Genomic DNA, 25704 nt, shown 5'->3' with positions numbered 1-25704 from the left:
TATGGAACTGATTAGCCAGTACATTTCATTAGAAACTACTTTTATGGATGGCACAAACACTGCAATCTTCTTACTGACTTTTCAGTCTGTGCTTTCTCAGTGAGCATAGTACCCACTAGAAAAACAGGGGAAAACATACTATACCAAACTCTGACAAGTATGAAGGAAGGAAAGTTTATATCTAACAAATTTGAAAATTAAGATGCTAAAACTATTTCTGCAATTAGGAAAAAAGAATATCAAAAGGGCAAAATAAACACATCCTGGTCAAGGAAATGAGACTAGGAAAAACAAAAATTTTAGGTTTATTAAAACACAGCGCCAACTTTGCACTAGGAAACTGTCTAGAACAGAGATTTATCAGTTTATAGACAAGAAATTTGATGTTATAAGTGTATAATATGAAAATGAACTATTTAAGGAAAAATGCTACTGGAAACATTTAAACTACTGAGAATTAATTTGTTCACACTCTCAAAATAAAAATGAGATTACTTTACTTTATCCCTTAACTTACACATTATACAAATCTGGTAAATTTCTTTACCCAATCTGCATTAAATCTTAAACTCATTCTTCTAGTATTATTATACAAAACCAAGTAATTAGTATATTATTATCTTTTTACTCTCTCTAAACAAGTTAACTTATTTAAGGACTAATACAAGTCCCTAATCTGCTTATCACTAATTTGAAAATGCATATCACCAGTGTTTTATTGGTGATGTACATTTATGCTTACTTGGTGGTGAACTTTGTACATCACCAATGTTTTAGTCCCTCTCTGTTAATACACTGTGACTAAGTCACTGAAATGGACTATGGGCTATATATCTCAATGTTTTTTTCACATGTGTGGTACCAGGGGTCGAACACAGGGCTTCAGGTACACAAGGCATACGCTCTATGGCCGAGTCATATTAAGGGCCATAATTTGTTTTTTCCAAGATGTAGAAACACTTACCTATGCTGAATTGTTTTCATTCCATCCACATCAACTGCCAATAAGACCATCATAGCAATGAGCCTGGCTTCAAACCAATCAGGTATAAAGCAGTTTTCTCCTGCTTAAATAATAAAAAGAAGTTTATAAAACATTAATACAGTCCTTCAAAGATAATGCTTCAAGAAAACAGCTAAATATTAATTTACTAGAGAAATACAGCTAAGATGATACTATTTACAATAGTCAAACTCCAGAAATAACCCAAGTGCCCAAGAACAGATGCCTGGACAAAAAATGCCATGGTATATAAACACAATGGAATACTCCTCAGCTGTAAGAAAAGATGAAGTCATGCAATTTGCTGGTACATGGATGGATCTGGATAGTACCATATCGAGTGAAATGAGTCAAAGGAAGAGGAACAGACACAGAATGATCTTACTCCTATGCGGGATAAAAAGAAGCAAAGTAGGAATAATTAATACCCAACAGACATGAAGAAGAGTAAAACTGGTCCCTAGTGTGAAGTTCGCCACTGAGGATAGGGAAGGGAAGGAGCCGCATGACAGAGGGAAGAGATCACTCTGGACAAGGACTGGGTGCTGAAAGGAGGTAAAGTGATACGCATGATAACCTATCAGCAACAGTGTGCAAACCAGTGGTGCCTACAGCATATAGGTAAATCCATGCTACAGAACAATGGATCTCTCAAACTTCATTATATACTAGAATCCCCTGAGGGCCTTATTAAACCACAGAGGGTGAGTACTATAGTCTGAATTTCTGATTCAACTGATTTGAGACAGAGCTCAGGAATATGCCTTTCCAGCTGGAATAGAGAAGGGATCACTAAGTCAATGATGGTTGGAGTGATAGTTCGGGATGGGAGATGTGTGCCAAAAGCAGATAAAGGACCAAACATGATGACTTCTCACTATCTGTATTGTAAACCATAATGCCCAAAAGTAGAGAGAGAGTATGGGGGAGACTGTCTGCCATAGAGACAGGGGGATGGGGGAGACGGGGAGGGAGATACTGGGGACACTGATGATGGAAAATATTCCCTTGTAGAGGGAAGGGTGTTCAATCATTGTATGACTGAAACTCAAACATGAAAGCTTTGTAACCGTATCTCATGGTGATTCAATAAAAAAAAAAAAATGCCTTTCTATTTTCAGGTAATGTTGATGCTGCTACTAGTTTGGAAAACATCTCTGTGATGAATTAGCTGAGAATTCCTTATTAACTGTTCTTTACTTCTCATTAAAGAAAACGTGTAAGAAACAATGGCTTTAAAGGAACAAGAGAATCACTGATTATCATCCTAAATACAAGTTAACCAGAAGCATCAAATTCTATCATAAATAAACTAAGCATGGGGCTAGAGTAATAGGATAGCAGATAAGGTGCTTGCCTTGAATACCCTGGGTTTGATCCCCAGCATAAATAAATAAACTGAATATCATTTTTATGCGTGTACAGGTGCTGGGATCAAACTCTGAGGTTCATACATGCAAGGCATGTATTCAGCCAATGTGCTACACCCTCCCAAACCAAATCTGAGTGTAATTTTAGAAAACACAAATTAAACTACAGTATCAGAAAACATATCAGAGCTTGTCCAGGAACAAGAGTAACAGAAAAGAGTTGGGAATAGAAATTACAAAAGAAGCATGAAGACATGTGGCAGGGAGAAAAGGGGGGAGGGAGAAGGGGGAAATACGTATGTTGGTGATCTCATAAGCATATACCTAAGCCAAAAGCCCTTCCCATTGTACAGTTTAAGTATTTATGACTTAATAGATGGCAATGAAGCCCCATTGAAGCTGTTTCTAAAATTTGCTGTATAGGGGCCAGAGCAGTAGTGCAGCAGGTAGGGCATTTGCCTTGCACATGACTGGTGTGGGTTTGACCCCAGGCATCCCATATGGCTCTGCTAGCCTCCAGGAGTCATTTCTCTGTTTAGAGCCAGGAGTGACCCCTGAACATAGCCAAGTGGGATCCAAAAACAAAACAAAGGGGCTGAAGCGATAGTACAGCAGGTAGGGCGTTTGCCTTGCACATGGCTGACCCGGGTTCAATTCCCAGCATCTCATATGGTCCCCTGAGCACCGCCAGGGGTAATTCCTGAGTGCATGAGCCAGGAGTAACCCCCTGTGCATCGCCAGGTGTGACCCAAAAACCAAAAAAAATGTTTTTAATTAAAAAATAAAATAAATAAAATTTTTTTTTAAAAAATTAGTTGTACAGTTGCAATATACTACTTTAGAACTGTCCCCTATCTTTAGATTTCTTGGTTGGTTTTAAGTAGGTACACCTCTTAATTACAAAATCTTCACCCAAAATATCCCTTCTGACAGACTGCCTGATTCATGTATAATTTTTTTCAAATCTTAGCACTTCTGAGCTGAACTCTGACAAGCCTTTATTGCTGTGTGAAAACTATACTTTCCTTTCTTAAATTCAGACAGCTCTGCTCTGAAAGCTCTTTGACATTTATTTGTAGCTGTCAATTTTGTGCGGTCTTTGTTGCTGACCTGTTATTTCATACATCATAATTGTGAACAAAATAGCCAACATCTAATTGACCGTTCCAGCCTGGGCTCCCTGACACAGATGAGGTATGCCTACTTATTTCCAGTTGTTCCAAGCTTTGTACTATACGCTTTCCTACTTTTCACCTTAATTTCTTTCACTCATCAGATGACACTCTGGGGTGACCCCCCTTCCCTTGCAGGTCAACATGTTCTGAATAGACACTGCTTACAGAAGCTTCCTTCTTCATCCCAGCGCTTATGTCTTTCAGGGCTCTGTGCTAGGATTATCTGCTTATCAATTTCCTTACTTACATTCTCTCTGAGAGCAGTGGATATATCTTTTATCTGTATAATTCCACTATCTGGCACTTAGAAAAGGCTTAGATAAATATTTCTTAAAAAAAAAGATCTACATCAAGACCCCAAAAACACACTGTAGAGGAAGACTCTAATGGAAAATGGTATTTTGGCAGACACATCCTTATATTAAAATAAATTGATTATTAAATGTATTTTAAGCTTTAAAAACTCAAAACTAAGGAATATTTGTTTTGAAATGTATACGCTTGTTCTTAAAACTGCCCAGTCATAAAAAATGAAATCAAAACTTTAAAATAAAGGCACTAAGGTAGTTAATAGTCAAATAAAGTATTTTTAAAAGACACCCAATGTCTCCTATGCACCCAAAATCCTTTTTTAAACTTAAAATTGCATCCACTAGCGTATTTTTAAAGCAAAATGTTAAATTCTTGTTTAATCTCATTTTGAATACTTAACCATATCTGCTGCTGTTATACACTTGAAAGATACGTTTAATAAAATCTTCCAAGTAACTGCACAATGTACTAGATAATAGAATAAAACACAAAAGAGAAATGTTCTAAGGATGAAGAGATAAAATCATATACTTGGGGAAGATAATTCCCTGATCATTTCAGATCTATTTCATAATCAAATAAATTAACGGATAATAAAAATTACTTAATCTGAGACAGTGCTAGGAAATTTCAGATATATTAAATTCAAAGATGCAATTTACCCAATTATCACTAATGACTTTAATGAAGACTAAGCAGTAGAAATGTAAAAAAATTCTAATTAATGAATCTGGTAATTCCCTCATGCAATCTTATTTCTCTAAAGGAGTTGCAAAACTGGTATATGCTAAGTAGTTGATAAAAAGCAAAAAATAAACTATTGTTTCAAATGATATTTTTTCATATTACTTTTTTTTTTTATCAGCTAACACTAAAGGTAGTTGTTTGAAAACAAAAAGAAGAGGAATAGACTTTTCTACAAACTTTCTACCACAGAAACCCATAAACTCTTCTCCATTATCTACCCCACAAGATTCAGGAATTGTTGGATGAATTATTCGTGGCTAATTCTTACTCTGGCATTTATGTTTTCTTAAAATTTAAAATAAGCCCACAAAACATATAACATACAAGTTAGAAAACAGACTTTTACATTATTATCTACATTATCTGGCTGAAATACAAGTCTAACATCAATAAATGGCATTAAGTCTTTATCTTGACCTTTAACATTAGTTAGAAGTTATTTTGACGTATCTTGCTTATATGAATCCATAAAAATTATTTCACTTACTTTCCCAAGCAGGTGACTTAATATATTCTTGAACTAGGTTCTTTACATAAGCATTTAAATAGGATGTCTCATGAAGTTCAATGGAGCTACAAGATGAAGACCTCCTAAAACTGCTTTCATTAACACGTAACCAACCACAGAGCTGAAAAAGAAAATAATGACAACTTTATTTTTAAAAACTAACTGAACAAAGGGTTTCTAATTTCCTTACACTGATTTTCTTTCTTCTACAATAAAATGAAGTGAACACAACAAAAACTTATTGACATGACTATTCCAGTGCAGACAATAAAGAAAAAAATGTGTACAGACCTATGTATGTGTATATGTATATACATACAGATGAAAACTGACAATACTGACAGAAAAATGACAAAGAGGAGGTTTGTGTTACTGGTTTTGAACGTAATAAACCATTAACCCTAATACATCTCATCCAGAATCGAGATCCGCCTACTAGCATCATCTTTTCTTCTAAATATGTCTATCTCTATTCCAGATATTTTCTTATCTCTGATTTCTCTATAAGAATCTTAGTACTTTTCATTAGGTCCAATCACAGCAAATATACATTATTTAAAATTTCTGTTGGTAGATAACAAAGTCATCATTATATTTTACACGACTAATAATATTCAACTAAATACGACTTTTAGTTATGTTTTCAAAGACCTTAAACTACTTTCTATCTCACCTCTGTCCACAATGATGTTCCTCGTGCTAAGGACTCCTCTTGTCTCAGAGACATGAGGAAAGTTGAGACATCAGAGAGTGACACTTTCTCCTGGGGACAAACAATTTTAATTCATTTTTAAATTTTAAATTGAAAGCAATCTCTGTAAAAGCAATCTAGTATACTACTTAAAATAGAATGTTGTCAACAGAATGGGAGACTAACACCCAAGAATAGTAGAAATAAGTACCAGGTTTGCTCCATGGCTTGGAAACTGGCTTCACATGCTGGGGGAAAAGGCAGTTCAGATAGAGAAGGGAACAACAAGAAAAGTGTGGTGGGAGGACCCGCTCGGGATGGAAGAGGCGTGCTGAAAGCAGACTACAGATTGAACACGATGACCACCCAATACCTCCATTGCAAACCACAACACCCAAAAGGAGAGAGAGAGAACAAAAGGGAATGCCCTGCCACAGAGGCGAGGTGGGGTGGGGGGATGGAATGGGGGTGTGGGAGGGATGATGGGGTCATCAGTGGAGAACAGGCACTGGTGGAGGGACGGGTACTCAAGCAGTGCATGACTGAAACACAAGCATGAAAATATGTAAATCTGTATCTGTACCCTCACAGTGATTCATTAATAAAAAAGAAAAAAAATAGAATGTTGTCAGTTAAAAGATAGCTGTATCATTTTTCAACCCAACAGCTGGTGAAGGGGGTGGGGGAGTTAGAAGGCAAAGCCATTCACTGTCACAGTGGCCTGGTGGGTCAAGGTCTAAAATATGTGCTTATGGGACTCTTCACAGAAAACATTTGCAGAAACTTATCTCAGTAGTAATATTATTTTGACTTTGTAAAAAAAAATACTGAATAAAGATAATATATGCTGCTTGAACATTAATTTTCAGACAAAAACTGCCAACAAAACACAGAGGAAATACAGCAAATGCTTCCAAGAATCCTCCCGGTAAAATTAGCACTCACGATGTGTCCAATTTTTCTAGCAAAGAGCTGAGATAACCCATGTGCAATGTTGGTAAGGGACGGTCACAGACTCATTGCCCAGGGTTTCTTTGGGAGCTGGTCAGAGAGACACTGCAGAGCATCTACTCAAACTCCAAACTCTCCAAGGAAAAGAAGTGCTCACACTAAACTACATTTTCTGTACAAATACTGCAGGCACAGTGATCACTCACGGTGAACGACTCAGTCAGCCCATACCATGAGCCAGCCCACACCAACTCTACAAGCTGTGGTTTCGAATTATAGGCCTAACTGATCTTTTGGGTTCTTTGCACACCTGCCTCTCCTAAGTTAGACACGTCAAAGGAAGGAGCTTGAGCGAAAAACTTACCACATCAACCAAATTCATAGCTGTCTGAAGAAGATAGCACTGAGCTGCCCCTCTGAGCAGAATCTGATGTGTGATCATAGTACACTGAAGAACATCCCTGACATTGAAGACAAAACAAGCATTCCCATGTTGCCAAGTTCTGATAACTTTGATGCTGATCTACACAAAACTATAATGTCTAACATACAGTCACTGTCATTAGAACATTTTTTTTTTAATAGGAAGGGTGCATGGGCCACACTCCACATCAGGCGGTGTGCTCAGGAGACCATATGCGGTGCCAGGGATCAAACCAGGGTTGTGGCCAAGTGCAAGACAAGGGCCTGACATCCTGTACTATCTCTTCAGCCCCTGTGAGTAGAATTTCAAAGCTATTATTTTTCACCAATATCTCCAGTATAGCTCAATTATAATTTACAACCAGTTTCTTTTCCAAATGAGACTATACAGTTTCCAGTACCACAGGGCTTAGGTAGTTTCACATCCTCAGGCCCTAGCATTGAACCACCAGCCCCGCTAACCAAGTATTACGAGGAGATGGCCCTGGATCTCCAAACACTGCATGGGAGACCCCCAGTGCCCCCCCAAAATAATAACAAGACAACAAATGAAAATAAGTGTAAGAAATAATGTTTAAATTATTTAGTCAGTATTACTGTTTGATATTTTATCTCCATTTTCTACATACCAATGTAAAAAAATAACTGGCACTACTTCAAAGTTGTCAAAATCTAATACTAGATAGTACAATTCAAATAAGTAATTAAAAAAAATAGAAAAGAACCTGAGTTATATGGATAGATTTTTAACATTTTGTCACTGAATCAGTGTGAGATACACTAATAGATTATTTTTCTTTACTTTTGTCTTATATCAAATTAACATCCCAAAAACTCCAATGCCAATATTAACTAAAACCACTCCCTATAGATTACAATGTAGGGCAGAACAAAATTTACCAATAGGAAGTTGGAGCAAAAATATCTATATGAACAGAACACAGTAAATTACCTGAGCGCAAGAAGCCCTTCGAGACCCAGGGCTTTACATCTTGGGACACCTGCCAAAGCCTTAGATATAAACAAAACAGGGACAGCACACCAATGTCTACTTGTCATCTTCTGAATAAACTTTAAAAGGAAACTGCCTGAAAGAAAAAATTAAATGTGACTGTTGCCACTACTCATAAGAAAAAATGCTCACCATTATTAGCACTGAATAAATACAAACCAAAAACCATAATGATGGGGAAGAGAGAGAGAGAGAGAGAGAGAGAGAGAGAGAGAGAGAGAGAGAGAATGGTTATTATCCAAAAAACAGGCAGTAACAAGCATGGGCAAAAAAGTAGGAAAAAAAAATCCTCACGTACTGCTGGTAAGAATATAAAATGATGTAGCCAGTGTGGAAAAATTCATTAGACCCTCTAAAATTTACACACAGAATTGCCATAGGAATCAACAGTTTCACTACAAGAGAATTAAAAACTTATGTTCATACAAAAATCTGCACATGGATAGCCGTAGCATTAATCTGAATAGTCAAAGAGAGAAAACAGTATAAATATCTACCAACTCAAAAAATGGGTAAATAAAATAATTTTTGAAGTCAAGTATCATTTAACCACAAAAAAGAAATACTAAGAAATGGTAAATATTTTTTAAAACGCTAAGTGGTCCAGAGAGCCAACACAGTGGATGAGGTGCTTGTTTGCCTGCGGCACCCAGTTTTGATTCCTCAGCATTTCATATGGCTCCCCCTTCAGCTCCACCAGGAGTAAACTCTGAGCATTAAAAAATCTCATATTAGTATGAGACTAATGCCCAAGGATAGTAGAAACAAGAGCCAGGAGTCTTGGCCCATGGCTGGAGGCCTGCTCCAAGTGCTGGGGGAGAAGGCAGTTGGGACAGAAAAAGGATCACTATGACAATGACAGTCAGAAATGATCACTCTGAATAATAATCGTGCTGAAAATAGGCAAAGAATAAAACATGATAACCTCTCAGTATTCATACTGCAAACCATAATGCCCAAAAGGGAAGGGGGGAGGGAGGGAGGGAGGGAAAGAGAGAGAGGGAGGGAGGGATGGAGGAAGGGAGGGAGGGAGGGAGTAGAGGCAGAAAGGAGTGCCTGCCAAAGAGGCAGGCTGGGGTTGGGGGTGGTGGGAGGAATACCGGGGACACTGGTGGTGGGAAAAGTGAAGGAACATTGTACGACTAAATCCCAATCATGAACAGCCTTGTAACTGTGTATCTCACGGCAATTCAATAATAAATAAATAAATAAACTCTAAGCATTGCTGGATGTGGCCCAAAACACAAAATTTTTTAAATTTTAAAAATGATAAAGATGGCTTAGGGAAAGAAGCTAGACATAAAAATAAAAGGCGACATTACTGACATATTCCTATAAATTCTATTTATAAGAATTGTCTAAAGCAGGCAAACCTATAAAGAGAAAGACTACTGGCTGATAAGAACTAGAAAAAAAAGGAGAATGAGTTTTGGGGATGTCATTTTGGGGTGATGAAAATATTCTGAAATAAATGATTATGAAGGTACCAATTTGTGAATATACAAAAATCACTGTGTTGAACGTGGTAACGCTTTTGGCAGACTGGAGCGATAGCACAGCAGGTAGGGCGTTTGCCTTGCACATAGCTGACCTGGGTTCAATTCCTTTGACCCTCTTGGAGAACCCAGCAAGCTACTGAGAGTATCCCGCCCACACAGCAGAGCCTGGCAAGATACCCATGGCGTATTCGATATGCCAAAACCAGAAACAACAGTCTCACAATGGAGACATTACTGGTGCCTGCTCGAGCAAATTGATGAACAATGGGAGGACAGTGCTACAGTGAAACAATGCTTTTGGTAAGCAAATCATAGCCTCGTAGCACTGTAACACATGTATTTTAAAAAATAAAAAAAAAAATTCCCATCTAAAGAAGTTGGATATTCCAAGGACTTGTGTTCAATCAAGTGTATTTTTCTTTCTTATCTATTTCTATCAAGAGATAACTGCTACAGTGGGGTTTTATGTGTGTCTGGGCTATACCCAGCCCTACTCAGGAGATCATTCCTGGCAGTGCTCAGTGCTCATATGCAGTACCAGGAAGAACAGGGATTGGCCACATGCAAAGCAAGTGCCTGACCCACTACACTATTTTTTTGATTCCAAAATATTGGGATTTTTTTTGGTTTTGTTTTTTTTTTTTGGTTTTTTTGCTTTTTTGGGTCACACCCAGAGATGCACAGGGGTTACTCCTGGCTCTGCACTCAGGAATTACTCCTGGTGGTGCTCAGGGGGCCATATGGGATGCTGGGAATTGAACCCAGGTTGGCCGTGTGCAATGCCCTACCCTCTGTGCTATTGCTCCAGCCCCCAAATTATTCTGTTTTTAACTTTCCCCTAAACTCAGATTCTCTCTTTTGTTAAAATATTTCACTAATTCTTAAAATTAAGAAATCAAAAGACATTAATTTATAGCACATATTATAAACTTCCATAGTATTCAAATCAATACCGGTATGGTATTTCATAAAATAGCAACGGTATGTACTACAGAACACCTACCTACTTGTATAATTTTCACAAAATATGTCTATCCTGGAGAAAGGAAACTAATATAAAATTCTAATTATAATAATGATAAGATGGTGTTTATAACTGTAATGCTGAACTTAAAAATTTCAAGTTAACTTTTTTAAAACTCTACTGATACATACTCTTTATTTCTTCTGAAAGAAGAGAAACGTAAGTGACTAAAAACTTCTGTAATTTCAATCCCAATGGAGAACCACTTCCTATGGGTTGGCCTGGAAACCTACAAAGAGGAGAAATGAGGAGGAAAAAAATCATTTAAGATCTATTGACAGGAGATTCACAAATGAATCTCAGGACAGAGCAGCTGGCTGCAAAGATGGTTCTGGACCCCAATTATTTAAAATATTAGAATTCCAGGAGTGTGCGGCCGCTTTTGTGGCCATGCAACATCACATACTATATATTTGTTTTGTTTTGTTTTTTTGTCAAATCACTGTGAGAAAGACCCTTACAGACATCTCATACTATTCATAACAAGCAATAAAAAATAATAATGGTGATAGGAAGGTGTAATGGTGATGAGACTGGTGCTAAAATATTGATTGTGATCAATTATTGTGAAAAACTTTATGAAAACAAAATTTAAAAATAATTCAAAAAATCTACTGACAATTATACTTAAATTTTCAACAATAAAATAATCAATACTTTTCTGAACCTACCTTTTATTCTTCAGAAGAAATTCTGAAAAGCCTTCTTTCTGATTACAAAACATCACACAGTGTTGTAGGAAAACTACGTGTGTGTTAATTGCATTCTACACTAAGTTGACATGGACTTTTTTCATGATGTCCTCCCTGACCCGTGCACAAATCTTGCTAAATAGTATTTTTACTGATTTAAAAATGACCATCTCTAACATGTAATTAAATACCAAACTTAAGGTTGTTTGGTATTAAACAAAAAAATAAAATACTTGAAAGACACATTGGTATTTTTCCCAAAAAAGTAGATGTTAACATTGGCTTTCAATGTTAACATCTACTTTTTTCTGCTACATGCTTCTGTTAGGAATATCATCTGTTACTGGAATACATTAGTGTTAAAAAAAAGAAACATTTTGTAAAAAAATGTGTTTATCGATTATTTTAGAAAGCATCAAATTGGCTTAACTGTTCTGCAGCTGTCTAACTGCTTTACAAAAACTATTCAATAGTAATGAGTATTTGCAAACAAAAAAATAATTCTTGGTAAGCACTGCAATTACTTTTGATATTAAATGAGACTAATTAATCTAGCAGCAAAACCCATTTTTTTACATTTTTAATTGATGGTAGGTTTTACTAGGGGATGTGAAGCAGAAGATTTGCAAGTGAAAATGTAATATATAGAATTTCAAAAACAGAAAATTTAAGATATAGCTCAAGAGTATAGTAAACACTCTAAATATTGGGCTAAAACATAATACCAACAAACTTCTAGCTGTCAAGCTCTCAAAGAGTGACAGTTTTCAAAAGGACAGAAATCAAGAGCAAGAGGAAGGGAGTTTATACATTAATAAGCATAGAAGCAACTGCATAAAAGAAGTTTAATGTCCACTAGGCAACATATTATTATATACAAAATATATACCAAATATATAAAGTATACTCATTTCATGAATGTTAAATTTATATAACAAGTGTTATTACTGCATGACTTTTAATAACATTTGCTTACCTGCTATATAGTGAGCTTTCAGAAAGTGCATCCATTAAGGGTCCAATAATAAACTAAAAAATAAATAACTGATGTTAAGTTGTAACACAACTGAAAAATCAGTCTGCCCGAATTGTACATCATACACAGAGCTGCAGAAGAGCTGTTATAAGTAAAGCTAATATCTTACACAATAAGCTACCTTAGGTTCTGAAAGGGACCTTAGTTCCCCTGGAGTGAACATAATTTTCCCACTTGATAAAAATATATGGGATTCAAAGAAGAGAGTTAATGCTAAGAAAGAACCCAAAGGATAAACAAATAGTCTTATTGAAAATACAGGTAGTTATAAAGGAAAAGCAAAAGTTACTCAAGAGAAAATTTAAGTCCCTATGCCTAAAAGGGAAAATTATCTCCAAAAATATTACTAGACATTATAAGCCTACAAGAAACACAAAGATAGAAAGAAGAATGTAGAAAAATGATGCACATCAAAACACAACAGAAGACAAGGAAGTTTATTCGGTTAACCTCTAGATGAGTGGAAAATTATTGTATCAAAATAATCACGTGACATATTTGGCACTACAAACACACCATACTATATACTACCACAGCTATAGGGGTAGAGAGTAAGCGCAGAGGTTAAGGGAAAGGTTTTACTAACAAGCTTCTGCAATACATTTTTTATTTTCTTGTCTTATGTTGTTTAATAAACTGATGCCACAGAAAGAACAATTTTCAAAATTCAGTTAGCTTGTTGCTAAACTACAGTACAGTAAGCTTTTTTCAAATATGACAGCTTGATAGAAAGCTTTTGTAGTATGGAAATCTATTATTAAATGCTACTTGCTGTTACATTCTTATTGTACTTCTTAAAAGTCACATATGATACAACAAAATCCTTTATAGTTCATCTTCATAAAGGGAGGAAAAGAAGAGGCTGTCATTACCTCAGAAAATTCTTGTGAATATGGAAGCAGCTTTGTTTCATACAGCTCTAAAAAGTGGGTAACACCTTCCTTGGTCAGGACTTTGTTTTCACTTTCAAACATTCTTTTATAAATACACATGTGCCAGGATGGGTGGAAGAGCCAACATCCTGTGGGAATAAAAACGCAATGTTGGCAATTGATTCTTACATTATGTTGCTTCATGCATTAAGACTTTATTTTCAAAAATTTAACATTATTACAATATTACAAAACTTTGTGTTTTTTAATCATATTCAAGACTATTTAATTATTTGAATAAACAAAATACTACTGATATTCAGCATTCATTATTTCAATCATTTTATTAAGAAAGACTACACGCACAGGCCAGAGAGACAGTATAGCACTTGCCTCACGCGTGGCCTCCCCAAGCTCAACACCGTGCATACATAAGGCCTCTGAGCCTGCCAGGGTGAGCCCCCAGCACAGAGCCAGGAGTAAACCCTGAGCACCAACAGTGTTGCCCAAAAAACAAAAGAAAAAAGAAAATGCTATAGTTCCCACAAAGTACAAAAAATAAACAAATTAAACTCATACAGTTTGAAACCTTGGGTGGTTTAAGTCAGTTTTTCTCTCACTCTACTTCAACCCATTTTTCAGAAATCTTAAACTCTCACTGCTCTGCAAAAGCCCTTGAATTAATTCTCTCAGAGCTACTCTGTCTTCCAAACCAGGCACAAACTCTGATTTCTCTAACTCTACTCCACTATCGTATACTGGTAGTGTTCCCCTATGCCACAGTGGTCATTGTGATCCTCTCCCCCACCCTGCTCTTCCCTTCTCAGACGCTATCTTCTCATTTCTCAGCTTTCCTAAGGCACATACTCCCTAACATCCTGAGAAATAGCTTCTTAAACTGTGAAGGTTATGAAAAAGCTGGATAAGGGTAAAAGCTTTCCAAACGTGCAACAACCAAAAATCAAATACATGATGAATCTGAGGTATTTCTGGCTGCATTCACCATGTTGCATTTCTCAGGTAAAAGGGGTGGCAAGCAGAAAAAGTTTAAGCCCTGCTCTAAGATGCGGCCCCAATCATTATATACTCTACCTCAATCCCCAGTTTGTTGCTTTCATAAAACTTACCATCAAAACTTTGTTCTTTTCCATAGAAAATGCACAAAACTATGAACGTGAAAATTACTACACATCTGGAGCCAAAGAGAAAGTGCACTTGTCTTACACAGCAGCCAAACCAGTTTCAATCCCCAGCACAACAAATGATCCATCACCCAGCAGTGATTCCTAAGGATAGAGTCAGGGAGTACAACCAGGGGCGACTCCAAAACAAAACAAACGGTAAAATGCCTCACCATTTTATCCCTGATTCTTAGCGTGTACTGTACAGTAAAGAGATAGCAAGCAAATATCAAAGGGCTGAATGGAGCCCTGGGTTGAATCCCCAGCACCACATGGTCTCCTGAGTACCTCTAGTACTGCCAGGGTTGGCCCGAACTATCCTCCATCCCCCGAAAAGAAAAAGAAATATAAACTTTAATGATTGGGGGCTGGAGCGATAGCACAGCGGGTAGGGCGTTTGCCTTGCACGCGGCAGACCCGGGTTTGATTCCCAGCATCCCATATGGAGTCCCCCAAGCACCGCCAGGGGTAATTCCTGAGTGCAGAGCACAGCGAAGAAACCCTTGTGCATCGCCGGGTGTGACCCAAAAAAAGAAAAGAAAAAAATAAATAAATAAAATTGATGCAGAAATACAAGTGTCTTCAAATCTTTAGCAATGGTATTTTTTTTCAAAATCTGTTGCCATTATTTAGTTTGCTAAGAGCTGTGGGCAAAACATAATAAGAGAATCATTTTTAATAGTAAAGGCAAAAGAAAAGTCACAAGAGGATTGAATTAAATTCTTGCCACGTGTGGACTATAGATTCTTAGGGTCTGTGAAAAATCCCAGTGTATTAGAAAACAACCAGAGCAATCAGCTGAATAAACTTCACTACCTAAGGGGTCAATCAATTGAAGCATAATTATCTTGAAGAGGCACTAAAATCCATTTACCTAAGTTAATTTTCATGTGCAAACATGCTACTATAGGGGCTGGAGCGATAGCACAGTGGATAGGGCATTTGCCTTGCATGCAGCTGACCTGGGTTCGATTCCCAGCATCCCATACGGTCCCCCAAGCACCGCCAGGAGTAATTCCTGTGTGCATGAGCCAGGAGTAAGTAACCCCTGAGCATCACTGGGTGTGACCCAAAAAAGCAAAAAAAAATTTTTTAAATTAAAAAAAAACATGCTACTATATCATTTTATCATTCATATGAACATAAAACAAGGTCAGCCTGCATAGTTATTTCACTGATTTAAACATAATTTCATAAAGTAATATTTTCTAACTGCAGCATCATTGTGTTTTTTCCTCTAATAATGGCTCTCATAGTAAAGTACCGATTAACGATTTTACACCCAGTCCAAAACACAGAACAACCAACCCCAAAAATTACAAATCAGAAAAAAATAATGAAAAGCAACTAAAATGCATATTTATGTATTTATACTATTCTAAAAATGCAGAGTCATTATTAAAACATTACCAAGGTCCTTAGCCTTTAAGGATGTAAGCTAAAATATTTAGATGAAATGCTATACTGTCTAGGAATATACTCAAAATTATTTGGTAGGGAAGGAGAAGAGCTACATCTAAGAAACAGGTTGGCCACAAGCTGATCACTAGTGAGGCTCAGTCACGAGACATATAATTCTCTTTCTACTACAACTGTTTGAAAATTACCAGAAAAAAAAATTTAGAAAATTAAACATGCCTCTGAAAAATTATTAAAAAAATCCGGGTCTGGAGCGATAGCACAGCAGGTAGGGTGTGTGCCTTGCATACAGTCGACCCGGGTTCGATTCCCAGCATCCCATATGGTTCCCCGAGCAGCGCCAGGAGTGATTCCTGAGTGCAGAGGCAGAAGTAACCCCTGTGCATTGCTGGGTGTGACCCAAAAAGCCAAAAAGAAAAAAAAAATCCGTAGCCATTCAAAATCATATTCTCAACGAACATTTAAAGATAAACATAAATAGATGTGTATATACTATTAAATAAGAAAAAAACTACCAGAGGTATGCAGCTAAAGTGTTAAAAGGTAAGATACTTCTTAGTGACAACAGACTTATAAATTCTTCTTTACGTTTTCAGTCCTTCCAAATTCTCTAAAATAAACAACAGTTATAAAATCAAGAAGGGGGAACTCAAAGTTATATTTAAAAAAAAATAAAAATTAAAGTAACCATTACCATTTTCCTCTGACACTGCATATTCAAACAGATTGTTTAGCTTTGGTAAAACCGGCTTTATAACATGTATCTGAAAACAGAGCAAAAAAGAAAAAAGAAAAATTTACCTTAAAATGTTTGAGGGAACTTTCATCCTTTTTTTTTTTATCACAATAGTCCTTTCATTTTCCCCCATCTGAAAAAGACGGCTAAGGTGACAGATTTTGCCAGTTTTAAAAAACATGTAAGGTATGTAAAACTATGTTTGAAAGTTAAAGAACATTATTAAGAAGGTAATGTTATATACTGTAGCACTGTCATCCCGCTGTTCATGGATTTGCTCAAGTGGGCACCAGTAATGTCTCATTGTGAGACTTGTTGTTACTATTTTTGGCATATTGAATACACCACGGGTAGCTTGCCAGGCTCTGCCATGTAGGCAGGATACTCTCGTTAGCTTGCCAGGCTCTCCGAGAGGGACAGAGGAATTGAACCAGGGTCGGCCGCATGCAAGGCAAACACCCTACCCACTGTGCTATTGCTCCAGCCCATGCTATATACATTATGGTGAATATCATAAACTATGTGCTGTAAGTATAAACTGTCCTAGAAAATAAGGTTAATAATATCATTTGTTATGGAGGGGGGAAAATAACAAAATATTTCATAAATCATTCCCATTGTTCAAAGCTACACATTCAGAAACACAGCCAGTTCAGTGTCCATACTTCCTTGACTATGTTGCAGACACCTCTTGGCACTAGTCTAATATTATCCCTCAAAATATATGTAGTTTCTTTTTATTTTTTTATGCATTTCTAAGTTTTTATGGTTCTACTGATAAAACAAAATCACTAATATTGATTTGAATTTAGAAATACTTTCACTTTACTCTTTGTTCTTGCATCAACATACCGTTAGCACAAAGGAATAATTATTCCAGTCCACAATGCTTGGTGCACATTTTGACTGGTAATTCAAAAAAATCTAGTCATTAAAAACTCATTATCAGATAGGCCAGAGAATACAAGGGTCAAGATGCTTGCCTTGCACACGGCTAACCATTGTTCGATTTCTGGCACCATATGTGGTCCCCCAAGACTACCAGAAGTGATGTCTAAGTACAGAGCCAGGAATGAGCTAGGTATGTAGCTAAGTAAGTAGCCACTAAATATGGCCCCAAAACAACAACAACAAAAATACTAGCTATAGAGGGTCAGTTCCTTAGTGGCATGCAGCTAACAGGCAGGGAACCCCTATAGCAGAGATTTTCAAAGTGTATCCCCAGAACAGCAGTAAAAAGATTCTCCAAGAATAGAACCAGAATAGCAGCAAAAGCAACACCTAAGAACCTGTAAAATGATCAAATTCTTTGGGCCCCATCCAAGATGCATCTGAAACAGAAACCGCAGGGGTGACAGCAAACAACTCAGACCTTAACAGCCATCTGGGTGACTCTAATGCACGTTACAGTTTGTACTACATTAGGCAATCTTAAAAGACTGCTAAGAACTTAAAACCTGAAAAACTAATGCAAAGTCAACTGAAAATAATCTCAAGTTTTTCTCCTCAAGTCCAGGTATGCACAAATTTAAGGAAACAGGGTTAGGAATGAGATGATTCAGTACTAAAGCACCTGCCTCGCAATCCTGAAGACAAAAACTCAGTCCCCTACAATGCCTCACATGTGTCAAGTGAGACCTTGGTACCACAACAAAAAGTTTGATCTTTGAGACAATACAACCAGGCATGTGTAACCACTGGTCATTGCAACCATAAAAAAAGGTAGAAGAGGGGCTGGAGCGATAGCACAGCGGGTAGGGTGTTTGCCTTGCACGCGGCCGACCCGGGTTCGATTCCCAGCACCCCATATGGTCCCCTGAGCACCGCCAGGAGTAATTCCTGAGTGCAAAACCAGGAGGAAACTCTGTGCATCGCCAGGTGTAACCCAAAAACAACAACAACAACAAAATTAAAAATAAAAAAAGGTAGAAGAAATAAAAATAAAGAATAAAATAATAAAACTTTCTATTATTCTTTTTTGCTGTTGAAAAAAAGAACTGATTTCAGGGGCTGGAGCAATAGCACAGTGGGTAGGCAAAGGGCATTTGCCTTGGACGCAGCCGACCCGAGTTCAATTCCCAGCATCCCATATGGTCCCCCAAGCACCACCAGGAGTGATTCCTGAGTGTAGAGCCAGGAATAACCCCTGAGCATTGCCAGGTATGACCCAAAAAGAAAAAAAAAAAGAAGAAAGAGAAAAAAAGAACTGATTTCATACTCAGAACATAATGAGTATTGCTCACTGTTTACTGTTACTGTTCTTGGATAAAGAATACGCCACGGGCAGCTTGCCAGGCTCTGGCATGCGGGCGGGATACTCTAGGTAGCTTGCCAGACTCTCCAAGAGGGATGAAGGAATCGAACCTGGGTCAGCTGCGTACTAGGCAAAGCCCTGGACTGGAGGGATAGCACAGTGGGTAGGGCACTTCAAACAAACAAACAAATCAAACAATGGGACCACAGTGCTACAGTGCTCACTGTTATTTCACAAATCCAGAAGAAATCTTATGGCCATGGAAAATACATTATGTTAATTATTTCAAACTACCCAATATTTCTTGCTTATATCCAAACAATTTTGAGATAATGGATCCATACATTAAAAATATTGGTAGGAAAGGTTATTTAGAAATCTATACAATTGAGCCATTCAATACAATTCTATACAATTGAAGTAATGGCAATTATAAAAACCCATAGATGAATATAAAGTTAAATCAATATCCAAGTTCTAATGTTTGAGACCATTAAAATATTTTTCGCAAATGCAATTTCAAAAATAATGGTGATTGTTCATTTAACTACCATTTACTTCAAATTTGTTCTAAGCAAAATTTTCTAAATGTGTATTTTTTTGGCATATCCATATCCAATACGCACGGGTAGCTTGCCAGGCTCTGCTGCGCGGGCTCCATACTCTCGGTAGCTTGCCGGGCTCTCTGAGAGAGGCGGAGGAATCGAACTCGGGTTGGCCGCGTGAAAGGCGAACGCCAAAAACAGTAACAATAACTCTCTCAATGAGAGACGTTACTGGTGCCCACTCAAACAAATCGATGAGCAACGGGATGACAGTGACAGTATCTTTTTTGGAGATTCCTCGTATCAGAAACTAAAAAGAGGGAGAGGGCAGCGAAGGTAAGGGCACATCAGCCCCAAGCAAGAGCTCACACAGTGGCGGCAGCTCCCAGTGGTCTGAAAAGAGGGAACGATGGGAGTCATAAAATTTCTGTATCAAGAGACTGCAAAAAAAATATTTTCCCTCAAAAATACTGGTTTTAAGGGAAATCAAGCTGGCGCCCGAGATGGAGCACTGCGCAGAGGGCCACAGCGCCCGCGGGCTCTGAAGCTGACGGGGCTACTGCAGCTCTCAGGGGCCACAGCAGTGGCAGCAGAACTTCGGCCTGCACAGTAAGCAACGCGGACCCCAATCTGAGAAGGTACCCCAGGCTCTCACCATGGGGGCCGTCAGCAGGCACCCTGGCTGCATCCCGGCCGGCACCCTAGTCCGACCCTAGGTGCCAGAGACCCCCGCAGTATACTAGGGAGCGAAATCTCCCTGAGCACCAACCAGCTGGAGATGGATCCAAAGAGGGGGTGAGTGTCCACTGCTCAGATTTTGCTGGACTGGTGGTGGTGGCTGTCTGGAACGCCGAGCTGCATATGGTAGCCGCGCTGGCTCTGGGCCTGGTCCCTGCCAGGCTGCTGCCGCCACCACCGCCACCACTGGGGCCCCAAGGGCACAATGCCGCCACCGCCAGGCCAACCTGGACCTATGGGGCAAGAGCACCAGTAGCCTGATGGTGCCTTCCTGCCTCCTGATTCCCCTATGGGCCACTATACCCCCAGTCGGACTCCAAAAACTCAGGGCCCATTTTCCCAATAAATTAAACTGCCAGAATTTAGGTACACCAGGGCCACACCCACAAACCGCACACAGTCAGTTCCACCAGGCAAACTCATTTATTGGCCTTGCTCCAGAATCTCATAAATAAGTCTTCTTGAACGTGTGTATAGCTGAATAATCTAGGGTACATCAGAGCGGGGTGGGATAGCCCAGTGGGACCCAAGTAGTGCCCCTGGCGGCCACTTGCCCCCACAACCCAAAATTGCCATGTCCCCAGCCAGACTCCACCGTCTAGAGATGGGCCTCACCAAGATACTCATCTGCCGAAAATTCAAGTATGCAGGTTTTGTGACTGAAATCTCTAGGCTTCCTCAGAGTTGTTGGGGTGGGCTACTCCTCCCACCTCCCTGTACTTCCAGAAGCCCCGGAAGTCAAGTCCACACCCCAAAGCTGCCACCCAGTTAAAAAGGCTCCTCCAGCTGTACCTTCCTGATAAAAAGACTGAACTCCCTGAACAAACACGATGACCACTTAGTATTGCAAGCAAACTCTAATGCACAAAAGGATAGAGGAATGGGGGAAGAGAGGGAGAAAGGGAAAGGGGGAGAGAGAGAGAGAGAGAGAGAGAGAGAGAGAGAGAGAGAGAGAGAGAAGAAAAGTGCCTATCATGGAAGCTAGCGGGTAGCAACAGGGAAACTGGGAACATTGGAGGTGGGCAATGTACACGGGTGGAGGGATGGGTGTTGGACCACTGTATGACTGAACCCATCACAAACAGCTTGGTAATGGTCTACTCATGTTGATCCGTGGCATTTAAACAAACAAACAAAAAAAAAACACTTAAAAACACATTAAAAGTAAGTGTCATGAAAAGATCAAACAAAACTAAATTCGTTTAGAGATACTAACAATTAAAAATATTCTCCACTTTGCTTAGCTCACTCCAAGTTTTAAATATATGCCAGAAAACAAAGCAAGTGACCCTTGAGCAGAGTTTGAACTGCACAAGTCCACTTTTATGCACATCTGTTTCTGCCTGCTGGTTTCCATTCAGACTCAAACCACCTTAGAAATGAGTTGGCTGAATCCAAAGATGCCCAATCACAATTTCAGAGGACAATTAGAATGAATCAGGTGAGGGTGTCTGTGCCCCTGCTCCAGCTGGTCAAGGGTAATCAAATACCTACATTCTACTATGTGATATCTAAGTCTCTTTGAACTGCTTTTACAGAATAGTTGAAAAAATTAAAAACTGCATCTATGCAGGATCTGTTAAAATACAAAAACACTTACCTGATTTCCTTCTAAGGTTTCCATGATTAAAATATAGTTTTCCCAAAACTTTAGCAGCACATCTTTTTTCTTCTCAGACCACCAAAACAGAGTGGGACCTGATATGGTTTAAAAGACAGCATTATTTCCTCCTTTTGCAAATGTCCACGTTTCTCTAGTCATATTTACTTCAGTCTCTACTGGGGAAAGAAAAAAGAGTGACTCCAAGAGATACACAGAAAATAAAAGAAGATTTAGAGATGGCCCATACACAGGATTCCTACAAAACTCTGACTAAAGAAGCTGGTGGGAAAAGGTAAATAAAATGCAGAGCAAAGGGAATTATCAGCTGATGAAAACTGTGTCAGATGGAAAGACAGTGAACTACTGGGAAATGCACTACACCAATGTTTCTCAAGCACATTCCAAGAGCGTCATGGGTGAAAATTTACATAAATGATGAACCACAGGACAGGGGGGTCACAGAAAGGAAACAAGGTTGGAAAGAGGGCACAAATCAAAAATCAGACTGAGAAACACTACACTACACCTAAATGAGTAAACCATAGAACAGGAAGTTTAGGATCTCCAGGGAGTAGAGATCCAGCACAGGATTCAGGTAAAGGGATCCAGGAATTCAGGATGAAGGTGAAGGCCAATCTGAGAATGTCAGCTGTGTACCAAGTTGCACATGAGAGGACTCTTAGGAAAAACTTCTACAGAAAAATGTATGAAGGGGCTGGAGCAATAGCATAGCGGGTAGGGCGTTTGCCTTGCATGCAGCTGACCCGGGTTCGAATCCCAGCATCCCATATAGTCCCCTGAGCACCGCCAGGAGTAATTCCTGAGTGCAAAGCCAGGAGTAACCCCTGTGCATTGCCAGGTGTGACCCAAAAAGCAAAAAAAAAAAAAAAAAAAGTATAAAAACCAGATTCTCTAAACTTTTGTTTGTTCTTGGGCCACACCCAAGTTACTCCTGGCTCTGCACTCAGGTATCACTCCTCGTGATGGTCAAGGGGCCATATGGGATGCCCAGGATCCATTATCTGACTTTGTAACAGAAATACTTAGATAACTGGCTAGAAAACTGGGGACTAATTAGGGTAAAGGAGAATTACGTCCCCCAGCCCCCAATTGGGGATGTTTAGACCACACCTGTTGGTGCTGCAGGTAGCTCCTGGCTACATTTTATGAGTTTAATTGTGGAAAAAAATTGACACGAAGAAAATGATTACAAATTACCTATTAGCTGTGAACAGGATTTCAAGTCACAATTTTGTATAGATTCATTCAATATTTTAACTATGGCAATGACGTCTATAACTAAATTAGTTTAAATCATAGGGGCAAATACCAGAAAAATTAGCTAAAGAGATAAAAATGTTGTAAGAAAGGGAGGTGGGGGGGAAACATAGACTACTGCTTATTATTAAACTCCACCAAATAACTGACTCTTCAAATGTTGAACTTTGGCAATTTTCCAGTGAAAATGCTCATGGAATAGTGACCCCTGACTGGTACATTTGTCATTTAATATTTTAAACTCTGAAAATGTAATCCATTCACAACTTATCTGCACCCACCACCCCACCCAAAAAAAGCCATTAAGAACAATAAACGAACATTCAGTTACTGAAAAAAAAAGAAGGAATTTCCATGGATTGGGCTCATTTTAATTTTGGATTTGAATAATTCAAAAATGAACTGACTGTGACTGATGTGTACTTTTAACATCTCTATGAATCTATCAGTATTAACAAACCCATCCTCACGGGGGGGGGGGGCGGGGGAGAAGGAGCTTGTTATTTCACAAACTGACGTTCTGAGATAAAGCAAGAAACACAAGTGCAAAAAAGTATTTTGAAATAAAACCTGACTCATTACTTAACCAATGGTAAAATACCTTCAAGTGGTCGTCCTAAGGATGCTTTACAAACATCTGGAAACCCTGCTCCTAAGACTACAGCACAAATGCGCCTTGAGAATGGGAAAAAGTGCATTTTCAAAAGAACGTGAAGATTTCAGTGGCAGAATTCTCACACTCTAGAATCTGGACTCAAGTAATCGGTGAATCCAGGTCAAAAATTCCTTTCTAGGTGATGCAAGTGAACCCTTCTTAGAACAAACATACCGCAACGGAGCGCAAAGTTTGCTTATATCCTGCAGAGGCTCAATCAATCAGGTTCCTGGATTAACCCAGGGATGCAGTCAACCAACCTGCTCCGAAAGGTTGGGGGGGATGCAAACTGTTCTCCAATGTCGTGATGCATGTCACTTAAAAGAACAGCCTCGAGGCTTTCAGGCGTTGGGGGGGGGGGGGGAAATAAGCGGATATTGTGCGGATTTCAGAGACGCCCCCGAAAGAAGTGGGTCTTTGCAGAAGCAGGTAGCCCCCTTTCCCAGAAAGCCAAGTCGGATGGGGCTGGGGGGGGGGTGAGAGCCGCAAGTACCGTGTCCTTCCCGGGGGCCGCAGGCGCAGTCGGCGCGCGTCTCGGCCGACACCTCCACCGCGCGCCGCAGCAGGTAGCGCGCCCGCTTGCGCGTCAGCGCGTCCTGGGCGTGGGCCAGCCCGGTCTGCACCGTCCTCCAGAACTGCCCGCTGCTCCGGGCGTCCGGGGCGCCCAGGGCGCGGGGCTCCGGCAGCAGCTTCTCGGCCAGGGCGCTCAGGACCAGCAGCTGCGGCCCGACGCGGCCCGAGCCCGCGGGCGCGCCGGGGTCCAGCAGGCCGGCCCACACGGCCCGCAGCGCCGCGCCGCCGCACTGAGCCAGCGCGGGCAGCAGCCGCCCGGCCACCAGCGCCTCCGCCTCCGCCCCGGCGGGCCCCGCCTCGTCCCAGTCCAGCGCCACGGCGAGGGCGGCCCGCCCCACGCGCTCCAGCAGCGGCCCGTCCTCCAGGGCCCGCAGGCACGGCACGACGGCCGCCAGCACCTCCACGGCCGCCTCCCACCCGCCGCCGTCCACGCCGCCCGGCGGCCGCCCGGCCAGCAGGTCGCTCAGCGCCTCCTCCGCCACGCCGGCCGCCAGCTGCGGACTCCCGGCCAGGCGCGCGCACGAGCGCAGGGCCGCCCCCGCCGCGCGCAGCACTCGTCGGCGCTGGCGGGCCCGCGGGCCGGCGTCCCGGCCGCCGGCCGGGGGACTCGGCGGGCCCCGCAGCAGCGGGACCAGGTACCCGGCGGCCGCCTCGAGCGCCGCCTCCGGGAGCGCGCCCGCGCCGCCGCCTCGCGCCTCCTCGTCCTCTAGCCGCTGCAGAAGAAAGCGCAGCGCCTCCACGCGCTCCGCGGAAGCCTCCCCGCGGCACAGCGCTCCCACCAGGACCCGGGGGTCCGGGACCTGCGACAGCAGGGTCTCCGCGAGCACCCCCTCCATTTGCCGCGCGCGCGCCGCCGCCGCCGCCGCCGACACCACGCGCACGAAAGCAGGCGCCGGCCTGTTCGCGTGCGTGCGCGTGCACGGCTAGGCGGGCGCGCGCCGCCTGGGAGGGTTTGCAACTGGGCTTGAGTAGGTTCCACAATCCCTGCCAGGAATTAACCTCTCTCTGGCTGCACTTCCTTTTCCCTCCCCTCCTTTTCTCCCTCCCTCCCTCCTTCCTTTAATTTTCTTTCCCTCCCTCCCCTTTCCTCCCTTCTCTTTCCTTTCTTCCTTATCCTTCCTTCCTCCCTTCCTTCCTTTGGGACTCACTAAATAGCTCTTTAAGCAACTCATTAATAAGTCTTTGTTTTTGTTTTTTTTAAAATTTTTTTATTTTATAAGTTAGGTCACAATATTTGATTACATTTAATATGCAAACACTAATCCCACCACCATTACACCTTCCCACCACCACATTCGAAATGTTTCCATCCCAAACCCTGGATGGACAATCCCTGTCCCAAAACACAACCAAAAGAGTATGTTTTGTATTGTCTGTTATGAAGAACTACTGAACATGCTTACAAAA

The 25704-nt window shown here is 40.5% G+C and overlaps 1 protein-coding gene across 4 annotated transcripts in view; it reads right to left on the bottom strand.

Annotated features, from left to right (window-relative positions):
* TARBP1 (TAR (HIV-1) RNA binding protein 1) overlaps positions 1 to 25313 on the bottom strand; it is a 71987-nt gene extending 46674 nt beyond the window's left edge. The window contains exons 1-11 of one of the 4 annotated variants that reach the window (XR_008631421.1): positions 24218 to 25313; positions 21789 to 21886; positions 16610 to 16679; positions 13316 to 13464; positions 12384 to 12436; positions 10847 to 10944; positions 8133 to 8268; positions 7122 to 7218; positions 5789 to 5878; positions 5095 to 5236; positions 965 to 1067 (exon numbers count right to left, since the gene is read on the bottom strand). Coding sequence is in view for 3 of the 4 variants with exons in the window: in XM_055147143.1 (XP_055003118.1) it covers positions 965 to 1067; positions 5095 to 5236; positions 5789 to 5878; positions 7122 to 7218; positions 8133 to 8268; positions 10847 to 10944; positions 12384 to 12436; positions 13316 to 13464; positions 16610 to 16679; positions 21789 to 21886; positions 24218 to 25133 (1952 nt within the window). In the remaining variant the exon portion in view is untranslated. Of the gene's footprint in view, positions 1 to 964; positions 1068 to 5094; positions 5237 to 5788; positions 5879 to 7121; positions 7219 to 8132; positions 8269 to 10846; positions 10945 to 12383; positions 12437 to 13315; positions 13465 to 16609; positions 16680 to 21788; positions 21887 to 23670; positions 24070 to 24217 lie in introns of those variants that run through there. The other 3 variants (XM_055147143.1, XM_055147144.1, XM_055147145.1) reach the window with 3 other exon arrangements.
* Between the last annotated feature and the right edge of the window lie 391 nt (positions 25314 to 25704).

Source organism: Sorex araneus, chromosome 9 (genome assembly GCF_027595985.1).
Source record: "Sorex araneus isolate mSorAra2 chromosome 9, mSorAra2.pri, whole genome shotgun sequence".
NCBI classification, from domain to species: Eukaryota; Metazoa; Chordata; class Mammalia; order Eulipotyphla; family Soricidae; genus Sorex; species Sorex araneus.
The sequence above is the reverse complement of the archived record's forward strand: the minus strand, read 5'-3'. Positions and strand labels throughout refer to the sequence as shown.